At 42.7% G+C, this 12,448-nt stretch overlaps 2 protein-coding genes across 25 annotated transcripts in view; one reads left to right on the top strand and one right to left on the bottom strand.

The window, feature by feature from the left end:
• PCM1 (pericentriolar material 1) overlaps nt 1-6,025 on the bottom strand; it is a 48,945-nt gene extending 42,920 nt beyond the window's left edge. For 12 of the 16 annotated variants that reach the window (XM_053404447.1, XM_053404454.1, XM_053404455.1 and 9 more), the window contains exons 1-3: nt 5,927-6,025; nt 1,008-1,119; nt 156-401 (exon numbers count right to left, since the gene is read on the bottom strand). In XM_053404447.1, the coding sequence (XP_053260422.1) occupies nt 156-401; nt 1,008-1,103 (342 nt within the window). In that variant the 5' untranslated portion in view covers nt 1,104-1,119; nt 5,927-6,025. The other 4 variants (XM_053404448.1, XM_053404451.1, XM_053404452.1 and 1 more) reach the window with 4 other exon arrangements.
• A 97-nt stretch (nt 6,026-6,122) lies between these two features.
• FGL1 (fibrinogen like 1) overlaps nt 6,123-12,448 on the top strand; it is a 32,006-nt gene continuing 25,680 nt past the window's right edge. The window contains exons 1-4 of one of the 9 annotated variants that reach the window (XM_053404487.1): nt 6,123-6,325; nt 9,650-9,722; nt 10,079-10,208; nt 11,239-11,357. In XM_053404487.1, coding sequence (XP_053260462.1) covers nt 10,202-10,208; nt 11,239-11,357 — 126 coding nt within the window. In that variant the 5' untranslated portion in view covers nt 6,123-6,325; nt 9,650-9,722; nt 10,079-10,201. Of the gene's footprint in view, nt 6,544-9,024; nt 9,723-10,078; nt 10,209-10,342; nt 10,394-11,238; nt 11,359-12,448 lie in introns of those variants that run through there. The other 8 variants (XM_053404486.1, XM_053404491.1, XM_053404489.1 and 5 more) reach the window with 8 other exon arrangements.

Genomic DNA, 12,448 nt, shown 5'->3' with positions numbered 1-12,448 from the left:
TGCAAAGCGCACAGCAGGGCACTTGGGCTCATGCTAGCTTCTGCACCTCCCTCCTGCCTCTCTACACAAGTGAGACAGTGGCTAGACACCTGAGTTTCCTAACTTGGAAACCAGGGAGGCCACTCAGGTCACTTTAGTAAAAACAAAGCACATACCTGATCTAAATCACTGAAGTTTATTCTTTGTTTAAGTTTTTCAAGTTCTGCCTGCTCTGGAACAGACATTTGGGTAATGTATCTTGTATGAGGGAAAGTATGAGGCGTCTTGGACTTTTTCCGTCCAATTCCTGGTGTTGATTCTGGTGAGATGTCATTAGTAAGTCTTGTTTCACTTTCACCGGTAACCTTTTTCCTGTTTTTTTCTGAAGATCTGTTGGGTCTCTTTGGCTGACCACCCCAGCCCTTAAAAATCAAACAAAGAAACAAAACCACGTACATCATCGTTAAAGAAAAACGATTACTTAAAATTCATGATTCTTCCCAATACCACACAAATTGCCTATTTATTTTTTAAAACTTACTTCCATTTTAAAGCAAGTGTTCAGCATGCTGCAATCTGCTAGCATTTTTCAACAACACTGTGAAACTGATTTCAAACATACACTTTAATATTTATATAGTTTTGGTAGAAGCATCATATATCCTTAAAACTACCTGTGGAACCCACTTGTCAATACAGGCAATCCTCGTTTTGTGCAGGGGTTATGTTCCAAATCCCCGCATGCGTCGGCAAAGCACACACAAGTCCACTCTGCCCCTTCTCTGTTCTGCCCCTTTCTGTGATGTCTTTATAACGTATTGGGCCCACTTCCAGGTCCAGCGCCATCCGCTATAGCGCACCATTCGGATGTGCATAAATCAGTCATTGCCTGTATCTAGAAGAGCTTAATATTCATTTTTTGTTCTTGTTTTTATTTCGTATTTTTCTCTTGTGAACCATGATGAGATATACAGATGAAGGGTGGTATACAAATTAATAATAAGTATTAACAGAAATTAGTGCTATACCGTGTTGTTTAATCGATCATCAAGGCTCTCATTGCTCCAGCCAGGTAAGTCACGATCATCCATTCCTTCTTCAAAAGGGCTGCCTCCTGCTGCCATGTTATGTTATTCACCACTAAAAAAACAGATACCATTATAAGACAAATCCACTTTAAAAGGGCCACATTTCCAGTCTGTACTAAATGCTGGACACTGGGTAAGTCAGATATAACAGGAAACAATGGTCTCTTCCTATGTGAGTGTGCACATGTCCTGGGATCACACAGGCTAGTTCATGTCGCCTTCACATGGTTCATTATTTCTGAACCACCCCTGGTCTCTAATGTTTGGTTCTGCACACTAAACTTGATACAGTATTTGTTTCCATACTAAGCTTATTTCATATACAAGAATGAGTTGATTCAGTGGATGCAGCATTTTTAACAAATGCAGATTTATATAGATTTATATTATATATAGATTTGCATTACTCCCAAAGTAAGTGAATATAGGGTCATTCCACATCAGTTCAACGTGGTCATGCCACCCACCGCCTCGGATTTTGATGAAACTTGGTGTACAACCTTCCCTTATGGTTGAAAGAAACCCCCTTAAATTTTTCCCCTTTATCTCGAACGGTTTAAATTTTATAGCACTTCAAAGTTTTGTGAAATCTGTGTTTCTGTTCCTCTTGAGATCCTCGACCTTGTGTGCATTTTATATTTTTTCTCCATAACCAATGATCAGATCTCTTTCAAATTTTGCACAAAGCTCAGTAACATGATGAGGATTTCAGGAAAAAACACACCAGCACTTAAAAGATTTTATAAATGCCTTAAAAATGTATAAATGTAGATTTTTGGTGGAAAAATGAGGTTTAGAAAACCTACATTTTCAGCGTGAGGGTACTATGGAATCAAATGTTTTTGATGGTGAAAATTATTGCAAAGATGTTTTTTATTTGCTTTTCCAGCTAGCCCATTCTTGTTCACCTTCCAAGTGGCTATTTCCAGATGAATCCTCTTATAAAAGCTTTGTTGCCCTGACATGCTCTTAATTTCCAGAAAGACTAAGAGATTGCACATAGGCTGGCACTAATGTCCTGTACAAGTCTGTGATTCCTCACTAAACAGAGTCAAGCATAAGCTATGCTAAGTGGAAATTCATAAAGGGCCATATAACAAGTTTACAGTACTTTCAATCGTTACCAAACTCACAGAATGCACTCTGAATTTCCATCTTCCAGTTTGTTTTGACAGAGGAAAACTGACTAAATCCCAGAGCCCTGATCCTAAAACACTTGCAGTACAATCCTAAACATGTTTATTCAAAAGTAATTCCTGCTGGGTTCAATGGGACTTACTCCCATGTAAGCATACATAAGAATGCAGCCTTAAAACCCTATTAAAATTAAAGCTTAATGCACGTAACAGTGCAATGCCAGGATCCAGCAGGGAAAGCTGGAAAGTTTAAGGTGCTGTAGAGCATGGTTACAAAAAACCCCCATGTCCAAAGTGTTCGTTCAACAACAGACATCACAAAGCCAAAACAAGTAAGGTGAATTTTCCTATAAGATCCATCCATATTTGAAATGTAACACAGATACACCACAATTCAATACCCCAAACTGCAGTCATCAAATATGGACAGCAATGTAAGATCAAATTATGCAAAGTAAGAGTCCTATAAGCAGTTGGCAACATCTAAGGTCAGCCTCAAGAACTCTTTTGTCCACCCATGTCACACACACAAAGGTGCATAACCAAAATGTCAGCAGAGAAAAGCTATCCTGATAACCTTTGGCTGAAATCCTATGAATACTTTCAAGAGATTTGGGGTTGGACAGGAGAGGATTAATGGATCCAGGCGACTGCCTTAACAGTCGGAGGTGGAGGTAGGTGCTCAGGGAGCGTCCCAGGGGGGTGCTGCCCACGGCGAGCATCCCAGGGCGGTGGCACAGTAATGTCACCCCCCTCAGGGATGACACATGGAGTGGGCCGCACCCAACGCACCCCCATTTCTCCCCCATTGTTAACAGTCCCCTTGCCAAGTATCTCCTTTGCTAGGGAACTAACAGGTAAATGGCCCACAACAGACTGTTCTGGAAGCTTGAAAGCCATCTCTACCAAGTCCCTAGCCTGGGCAATGGGGCAAGATGTCTGTAAAGAAGAATGACAGGTTGCCATTTGAGTCAGGCTGAGAAGAAAAGAGCTGAGCTCTGAACTCTGTAAATTAACAGCCTCTGGGGTGCCTGCTGTCTCCCTAGAGATCTAATGTGAGAGAAGTGGACTTCAGGTTGAGGGCTCCTGGTGTATCTTTGTTCAACCTGTATTTTCGTAAATAAATGCAAATATTGCAAAATACAGTGATCTCCTTCCAAACGAGGGTAAATACAGGAAAGCACTGCACCCCTCAAACTTACTAGGAAATGAACACAACTGAACTCAAGGATCAGGCTGTCAATGACCCCAAATTCTTGCTCCCTTTTGAATCCGTCTGCCCCCTTACATTAGAAATTATCTGCCACATATGATATGTCCCATGGTTATAACAGGAATGAAAAGACAGTGAGGCACTGTTGTTCTTGCCTGATCAATAACACAAGTATCATTTGCAACTGGCAAAAAAACACTGTGCTCTATACTCTAAAGCAACTAATTGTCTTTCCCAGCTACCAGTCAGCCTAACATGCTAGATATTTTGCATTCACTTTATATCAGCCCAATTTACAGCCACCCTCAGCTCTCAAAAGAAAAACAATTCAAAGACGCACATGCATTTAAAACTGTTTTCATTAATTTTGAAACAAGGAAGAACTTTTTAGATCTCGCTAAGATTTTTTAATTTTTACTGTAACAATATTTTCCATAATTGTAGTGCAGATTCAACCAACAAGATCTGTTGTACATTATTGTGACGACATACAGAGGGTTATTATTATTATTATTAATTAAATGTGCATACCGCCCTTCATCCTAAGATCGCAAGGTGGTTGCCTAGCAAACTCTGTAAACAACCTCAGGACAAAGAAGGCAGCAGCCAAGTTGCAATCTTGTAACTGGCTTGTTCTATGTATAAAGTAGGAAAGGTAACAAAAGGTATGCAGCTTTAAACTTGAAGTACTGGTTTGCACTTCTGATTGAAAACATAGAAAAGTATACACAGACCAGGCACTGCTGCATAACCTGTACTCATGTGAACCACCCTGTGATGTTTGGATGAAGGGTAGTATACAATTTAATAAATAATAATTGAATTGCAGAGTTGTAAGGGACCCTGAGGATCATCAAGTCCAACCCCCTGCAATGCAGGAATATGCACCTGTCCCATACAGGGATTGAACCTGCAACGTTGGCATTATTAGCACCATGCTCTAACCAAATAAACTCTCTAGGCTATAGTAATAAATAATTAAATGTTGGCTACCATTGGGAAGCACTGAAGCTGGACTACAGCCACCCAAACAAGCCTCTTGCTATAAGAAGCTTGCAGTTAAGCATATATAATGGCATATTGCTTCCTAAATTTCAGTTCTGGCAGTTTTAGCAGAACCACCAATGAAAGCAGCAGCACAGGGGAGAGCTTTAAGATGCCATGGTTAACAGGAAGCACCTACCCTAACCAGTTTCAGAAACTCAGATATGAAAATTGGGAGCTAAATGGTATCTTAAACCTAGGTTATGGTAGCAACAACGGAATGTCTGGGCACTTCTTCTTTTTTTAATAACAAGAATACAAAGCTGAAAATGAATGAAGTGCAGCTAAAATATTATGTTCATTTCCCACATGGTCTGGTCCTTCCCCTGCCCTCCCCAGTAATATTCTTAAGAGGGTCTATTCTCCAATCTTCAGAGAGTAGCTGGAAGTGGGGAGGCAGAAAAAGGTCCTCTTTTCCTTCCACTCTGCGGTTTTAACCTGAAATCTTAGGCCCAGAGCTCAGAGTGTGAATGAAATCCCCGGTAGCAAAACTGTGCCTGCAACAAAGGGAGTTTCGAACACAGACCCCGACACAATTCTTTGGCCAGGTCAACCGCAGCTCACGACCCTTCGAGTTCATCATAAAGCCCAGCCCCTTTCCCATATATTACTGAGACTGGGAAACAACCTGTGATGGGTCGTTCCCCCCTCCCCCGCCCACTTACAGCGGCGGACCCGAACCCAGTTCCCTAAAAGGCGGCGATCGCAATCTTAGCCGCTGGCTTACCCGCGGCCGGCGCTGTGCAGGCCCGGTCAAGCAGGGAACCGAGCCCCGAGCTCTTCTTCAAACCACGGCCGCCCCAGCGCGACTGCCGATTCCTCCTTACCTGCCGCTTCTCGGGGGGCGGGGTCAGAAAGACGGTTGGAGGGGCGGAGCCAGGGGCTCAGAAATCCCCGCTCCTGCCTTGAGATCGGCGGCAAAGTCCCGATCGCGGCAGAGAGAGGATGGAGGAGGAGGAGGAGCAAAGCAGGGGGGCGGGTCCCGAACGACCCAAGCAGCCTGGCTTCGGGCCAATTTGGAAAGAGAACACTCCGTCTCCTTGGAGACAAGGCACCCCCTCCCAACGAGGCGCAGGGGGCGGAGCCTGCCAAGGGCGCCGCGCGGGGCTCTGGAGGTGGAGCGGATGGACACGCCCCCCTCCGCACCAGCGCGCGCGGTTCCTGAGGCGCGCGCTCCCTCAGGCGGGCCCACAGAGGCACCCCTCCCCATCATAACACGCGCGCGCGCTTTTTGTTTTGCCTCCCGTTATCTCCCACCTCAGGGGGCTGCTCGTTTTGAGGGGGTAAAGGGCGCAGCCGAACTTCGCCGCCATCCGTACTTCTCGGCCGGCAGCTCCCGCCGGCGTCCTCGTTCCATAAACGGAGCGGGAGGGTGCTTACATGACGGGGTCCCCCCTCACATCCCCGTTCCAACGGCCGTCCCCGCCGCCATCTTGGTGAAAGGAAGGCGGCGGACGGATACATACCGTTACTTAGTCGCCCCTCCGCCGAGAAAAAAGAGATGCTCTTCCGCCGTCGGCTCGCCTTCTCTTATCTCTTCCCCGCCCCTCCTCCTCCTCCCCTCCCCGGGTCACGTGGCGCGGTCCTCCTGAGGCTACGCTTCTTCCTCGACGGGCGTTAAGGAGGCGGAGGCGGCGGAGGGGCCGCCTCGAGCGAGACCCGCGCGCTCGAACTACGTTTCCCAGAGCGCAGCGCGCGCGCGGCCCCCTCGCGAACCGCCCTCCGGCCTCCTTTCGAGTGAGTCTGGGGAGCGTAGTTCGAGCCTGTGTGGCAGAGAGCGTTGCATTGTGGGATATCGGGCTTCCGGAACGGCGGCGTTACCTCAGTGCGGAGAATCGCCCGACTCGCTGAGGAGCCTTTTCAAAGTGCAATAGGTTTTCGCATTGGCTGATAAAATTGCTGCGTTTCTCTTCTGTTTCAGAAACCGCGGATTCAATAGACAGGCGCAGAATCACCGGTTACTAGCAATACAGTATACATCTTTTAACGGAGATGCTACCTTTGGGCATGGTTGAATTGTTTCCACACTTTTCTCCTGGTCCATCAGGGCTGAGCTCGCTGACTGGCAGGAAAAGGAAGAAAGGTGGAACTTTTACACTTATTTATTGAATTTATATACTGCCCTACACCCGGAGGCCACAAATGCAATTTACACACACAAATCTGTATTCAAAAAGGCAGAATAGCACCATATATGTAATCTATTTTTTAAAAAGGTAAAGGACCTCTGGACGATTAAGTCCAGTCACAGGTGACTATGAGGTGCGGCGCTCATTTCGTTTTCTTAACTTTCTTTAAGGGCTTAGAGGCTCACTTTTAAAAAACAAAAACATGGCACACCACCTCAGTCTCTGAGCAGTGCAAGATTTCTCAGTTGCCTACCCAGGGTTCAGTTTCCTTGGAAGGAGGGACAGTGGAAACGGTGGAGTCTTTATTATACACCTTTAGGTGCCAGGCAAAAAATGTTAATTTTCAACCAGGCCTTTGGTTGATTTGATTGACATTGTATGCCCTTTTAAGATGTGGGTGGTTTTTTTGAGGGGGGGTGTTATTGGGTTGTTTGTTTTTATTTCCATTATGTATTTTGTGGTTTTATATTTCAATTTTGTTCTGTGAACTGCCATGAGACCTCCAGGTATAGGGCGGTATATAAATTCAATTAATAATAATAAGTGGTTTATTTACTTCTTATTATTATTATTATTATTATTATTATTATCCTTATCATTATCCATAGATGCCACCTGAGCCTATGGTGGCAGGTTTCATGTGCCTTCTGGCACAAAACCACTTCATTTGTTAGGCTAAAGACCTTCTGCAGCATCTATCTCACCAAGGAACTGCCCTTTCTGGCTTGCTGGAATCCTTCATTGGATTTTAACCCAGGCTAAGGCCCACAAAGGGATGCAAGTGGCACTGTGGTCTAAACCACTGAGCCTTTTGGGCTTGCTGATCAGAATGTAGCAGTTTGAAAGCATGTCAGAAAGTGCAAGTAGATAAATAGGTACTGCTCCGGTGGGAAGGTAAATGGTGTTTCCGTGCGCTGCTCTGCTTTTGGTGTTCCGTTGCGCCAGAAGCGGATTAGTCATGCTGGCCACATGACCCGGAAAAACTGCGGACAAACGCCGGCTCCCTTGGCCTGTAAAACAAGATGAGCACCGCAACCCCAGAGTCGTCTGCGACTGGACTTTAACTGTCAGGGGTCATTTACCTTTACCTTTAAGGCCCACAAACTCACAAACCTCTGTTAACTGCCCTAAACTCAAAAGATCAGAAACCCCCTCACAGTTCTTATGAGATGATGGTTGCATTTATGTTGTAAACTGCTTTGAGATTTTTCTTAAAAATATAAAGCGGTATAGAAATTTTAAAAATAAAAATAAATTTTAACACCTATTCTTTATCAAGCCATGTTAATTAATCTTGAGCAGATTAAATGCGATTCTGTATTGTGCCAGTATAAAAAAATCCATCTGTCCAGCAGGTGGCAGAAGAACATAAGGAAACTACATGTTTATTTACTAAAATATTATTGAGAGTTTATAGATTGTACAAAGTTATTATGTTCTTGTAAGTTTCATTTCTGATATGTTCTGTATCTTAAGACCACACATTAAATAGATTTTTGGCACCCAAAAGACAGACTGAGAACTTGGGTCCCAATCCCATGCATTGCAGTGACACTGCAGCACTTCAGAAAGCAAAGCTATTCCGTTCTTGAGGTTCCTGTAAATAAAATTTAAAAACCACAAAGGAGTTTCCTAATAACATTTCTGAAAGCCTCATCTTTTCTCAGCTTTACCCTTGGACTGAGCATTTTAAAAATCTCTCATTGTCTGTAGGGAGATAAAGGAGGAGAAAGGGGACAAGTTAAATTTAAAATTGGTTCTTGAGCTCTTAAGTGTCTTTATCTACATGCTGGCTTGAAATATTTCTAGGAAATTTCACCTTTCAGACTAATTGGTTTCTGTGAATCTTACTGTAAAATGGTTGTTCCTAAATAAGGCGGGGAGGGGGAAGAGGGAACACAAACCCTTTCATCAGCCTGAATACATCCTTTTTTTAAAAAAAATTTTTAAATAAATTTTTATTGGTTTTCCAACATAAATTAAACACATTACAATTCACGATACATAGACAAACAAACATATAAACACGTATGATTTCAAAACCTCTTTTTCATAAACCTTATTTCACCGACTTCCCCATGCCTCCCTTTTCTGCATCCCTATTTTAAAATTTTCTTCAGCAACCCCTCACTTCAGTTAACTTATATCTCACTTTCTTTAATCCTTCTTCTCTTACCCAGTCATTTACAGCTGTAATTCTGTTTTTTTTACATTACCCTTGACATTTTAGCACTCATTAATTTTATAACAGTTCTTAAGGTAAACTTTGTATTTCTTCCAATCTTCTTCCACCGTCTCTTTTCCTTGGTCACGGATTCTGCCAGTCATCTCAGCCAGTCCCATGTAGTCTATCACCTTCGTCTGCCATTCTTCCAGCGTGGGTAGTTCTTGTGTCTTCCAATACTTTGCTAAAAGAACTCTTGCTGCTGTTCATCAGCCTGAATACATCCTGTTCCAGAATGGACTTTATCCAAAGAAACATCCAAAGAATGCAGGCAGGAGTATGTGAGGTTTCAAACAACCGTTGATCAGACAAAGTAAGGACAAGTTCTGTAAAACGTTTAAATCTTTTGCACACTTACATTACCAGAAAGTTACCTAATGAAGAATGTTTGTTTACTTATTTTGTATGAATACTCTTCAAGCAACATAGCTGTTTCTGACAGTACCCGGTTCAATTAGACATTCTCCATTCCTTAGGCACTGTTGCAGGAAGTAAGATGAATAAGTGCCAAATTCTGAGAGCACATTGCAAAAACAAGCTTGAGGGCATGATGTGCATTAATAATTGAAAAATTAAAAGAGCATCTGATAACAATCATTCCTCTGCAGTTTGAAATGCCTCTGATACTGAACTGCTTTCTCAACACCTTATGGCTTTAATTTAATGCATGTGTCAGCAGTCAGGAATCTAGAGTACCAAGCAATGTTAGAGGCTTCAAAGACAGAATGATTTTCTGTCCATATGAGCTCTTATCTTTAATACAAAGTGCTCTGCTAAAATGTTAAAAGTATGGATATTGTTCACGTCTGATCTAAAAATGTGATCTCTTTTTGAAGTTGCATTCTGAGGGAGACTTTATGCCACAAATAAAGCTGTCCAAAAAGTCATGAAGCTTCAACAGAGAATGAAGTAATAGTTTATAATACACCTTGGAGGGTCATGTCCACTTTTACCCTGTATCTTTGACTACTACAACAATCTCTCTTTGTTTTGCCTTATCATCCCCACAGAACTGTAGATCCCCCTTCCAGACCACCTTGGGCAGGGACTCTTCCCCTCCTTTGGCAGGAAAAGGGGAGGCGAGAGGGAGGGGGTGATGTTTAGTTTGATTCCTTTTTCAATAAAAAAACTAAAAAGAAGAAAATATGTTCATCAGTAGTTAAATACCCTACCTGAACCATAGTCCGATGTTTTGAAAAAACACAGGAAGCAGATGGATAAGATGCACCATCCCATTCTGACCTTTCTGTATTTTTACATAACAGCTCAAGGTGATTTGACGTCAGCATTCTGAGAAACGGCAAAGCTTCCAGGTGGTACTTAACGCATAGAAGTCAAGGTTTCTCAAAAAAGAGCATAGTGCTAGTCTGTGGGACATTTGCAGCTAAATGACAGGTGCGTAACATCTTTTAAACACTGATAATCTTACCAGATCTGAAATTCAGCCAAATACAACACAAAAGCACAAATGGTACAGCTTTAAAAACTAATGACATAAGAAATTATTTTTTTCTTTTCCCTCTCTCTAGAAACAAACACCTAAAAACTGGAAATAGGTGCAGCTCTTGAGCAGCTCTTGGGTATGTCGCTATGTGGTTAGGAAGAAAAAGCAATGTACATGTCAAAAGTTTATAACGGAGGAAGAAAATGGTTCTTAGACATATCATCAGTCTTTACCTCTTCTGTGGTGACAGCATTTTTCAGAGATTAACAACAGTCCTATACATGATTACTTGGAAGTAAATTGCAACTGTGTTCAGTGGAGATCTCCGTGATGCTTCCCTAAGGAAGCTGCATTGAACTGAAAGACCATTGGTCCATCTAGGTCAATATTGCCTACACTAGCTGGCAGCGACTCTTCACAGCTTCAGATGTGAGCATTCCCAGCCTTGATTCAATAGATATTGTGTGCCACATTACCTCCCACTGTTGCAGTCCCTAGCACAATTTTGGATTCTTTGGGAACATGCAAACATGCATTTATATCTTCATATCCACCCGAGTGCTCATGTAGCCTTTTCAAAAGGCATTGTACAGCTGCCCATTACCTTTTGGCAATACCAAGACTTTTTCCATCCACTTGTCTGTTGTGGTTATGATACATAGGTGCCATTTTCCTGCACATAGTGACCTCACTGCTGTTATCATACACAAGATGAACACATTATCTCCCCATCTCACTGAACCTCCTGTGAGATTCAGAAGGAAAAAGCAGGGTCCAGTGGGATCTCATGTTGTACAACTTTACTTGGTGTCAAATGAAGGAGAATGTAACTTTTTGTTTAGCAATAAACTTTTTATTCCCCCCTTACTTTTTTCATTGCATGGTTGATCTTACTAGTATTGTATTTGTAATGTGGCAAGCTAGCAATGGTTAGGACAACTGCAACTCCTCTGAACATTCCTCCCCACTGACTCATTACAGTTTGGACGGTTCAGAAATTAACAGCAAAAAAACAACAACTAGCTCATTCTGGAGAAGGCTGTGATATTCTTTGCATCAACTCCGAAGGGTCTCTCTCTCTCTCTCTCCAGCATTTAAAGGTAAATGAGAAGACTGTTTCGAGGGTGGAGGTGATTTCTCTATCACCAGATATATATGCTGTACTTACATTAATTAGGTGATTTCTCTATCACCAGATATATATGCTGTACTTACATTAATTACATTGGTGTGCTCTAATGGGATTAATTGCTTAGTGAGCTGCTGGAAAAGAAAGTAAAGCAGCAATCCTCAATACCCTTACTGGAGAGTAAGTCTCATTGAGTGCAGTGCAACTTACTTTCAAGTAAGTATGCAAAGGCTTGCATGGCATGAGTTAATCCGAGCTAATATGTTTCAGTGGGTAGTGGGTGTTTCTAGACAACAAGAACAAAAGCAATTTTTTGCAGACGCTTTACAAGAACTGATAAAACTGGCAAGGGTTGTGCCAATGTCATTTAATTTTATCTGGAAGGTCATGGGATTCAGGACTCCCAATCTCCACAGATTTGACTCAACGAATTGCATGAAGCTGACAAAATCTGTGTTGAATTTCACCTCATTTTTGCCATGAACCATAGCAGGAACGACTGTACTATAATTGCTCTTCTAGTAAATCCATAGCAAAGGGAGATTGCAAGGGCTGTGGGGGAGATATATAACAGAAAGGCAGAGTTACATACCATCAGCAAGCATCTTCTTTGGCGATCATTCATAGCCAAGGAGGATTGTCTTCCATGAACACAGTCTTAACAGTGAGTCTGTAAGTGACTGCGGAGGCCAATTCTGGATCCACACGTCCTTCCACAGTGGGGACATAGGTTTCCGGGCAGGAGTTGATCACGGTGAGGGTTTACCAAGCGTGCCTTCCTCTTGGCACGTTTCTCCCTTTCATCCTGAGTTCGAGCGTCTTCAAGGCCCATGACACCTTTGGTAAAGGCTGTTCTCCAATTGGAGTGCTTGCAGGCCAGTGTTTCCCAGTTCTCTGTGTCTATTCTACCCTTTTTTAGATTTGCCTTGAGAGAGTCTGTAAACCTTTTATTGATCACCAGCATTATGCTTTCCATTTTTAAATTGGTAATAGAGTAGTTGCTTTGGAAGACAATCATCAGGCATCCGAACAACATCACCAGTCCAATGAAGTTCATGTTGA

The sequence above is a fragment of the Podarcis raffonei genome, chromosome 9 (assembly GCF_027172205.1).
Source record: "Podarcis raffonei isolate rPodRaf1 chromosome 9, rPodRaf1.pri, whole genome shotgun sequence".
NCBI classification, from domain to species: Eukaryota; Metazoa; Chordata; class Lepidosauria; order Squamata; family Lacertidae; genus Podarcis; species Podarcis raffonei.
This window is presented reverse-complemented; position numbering and strand designations above follow the sequence as displayed.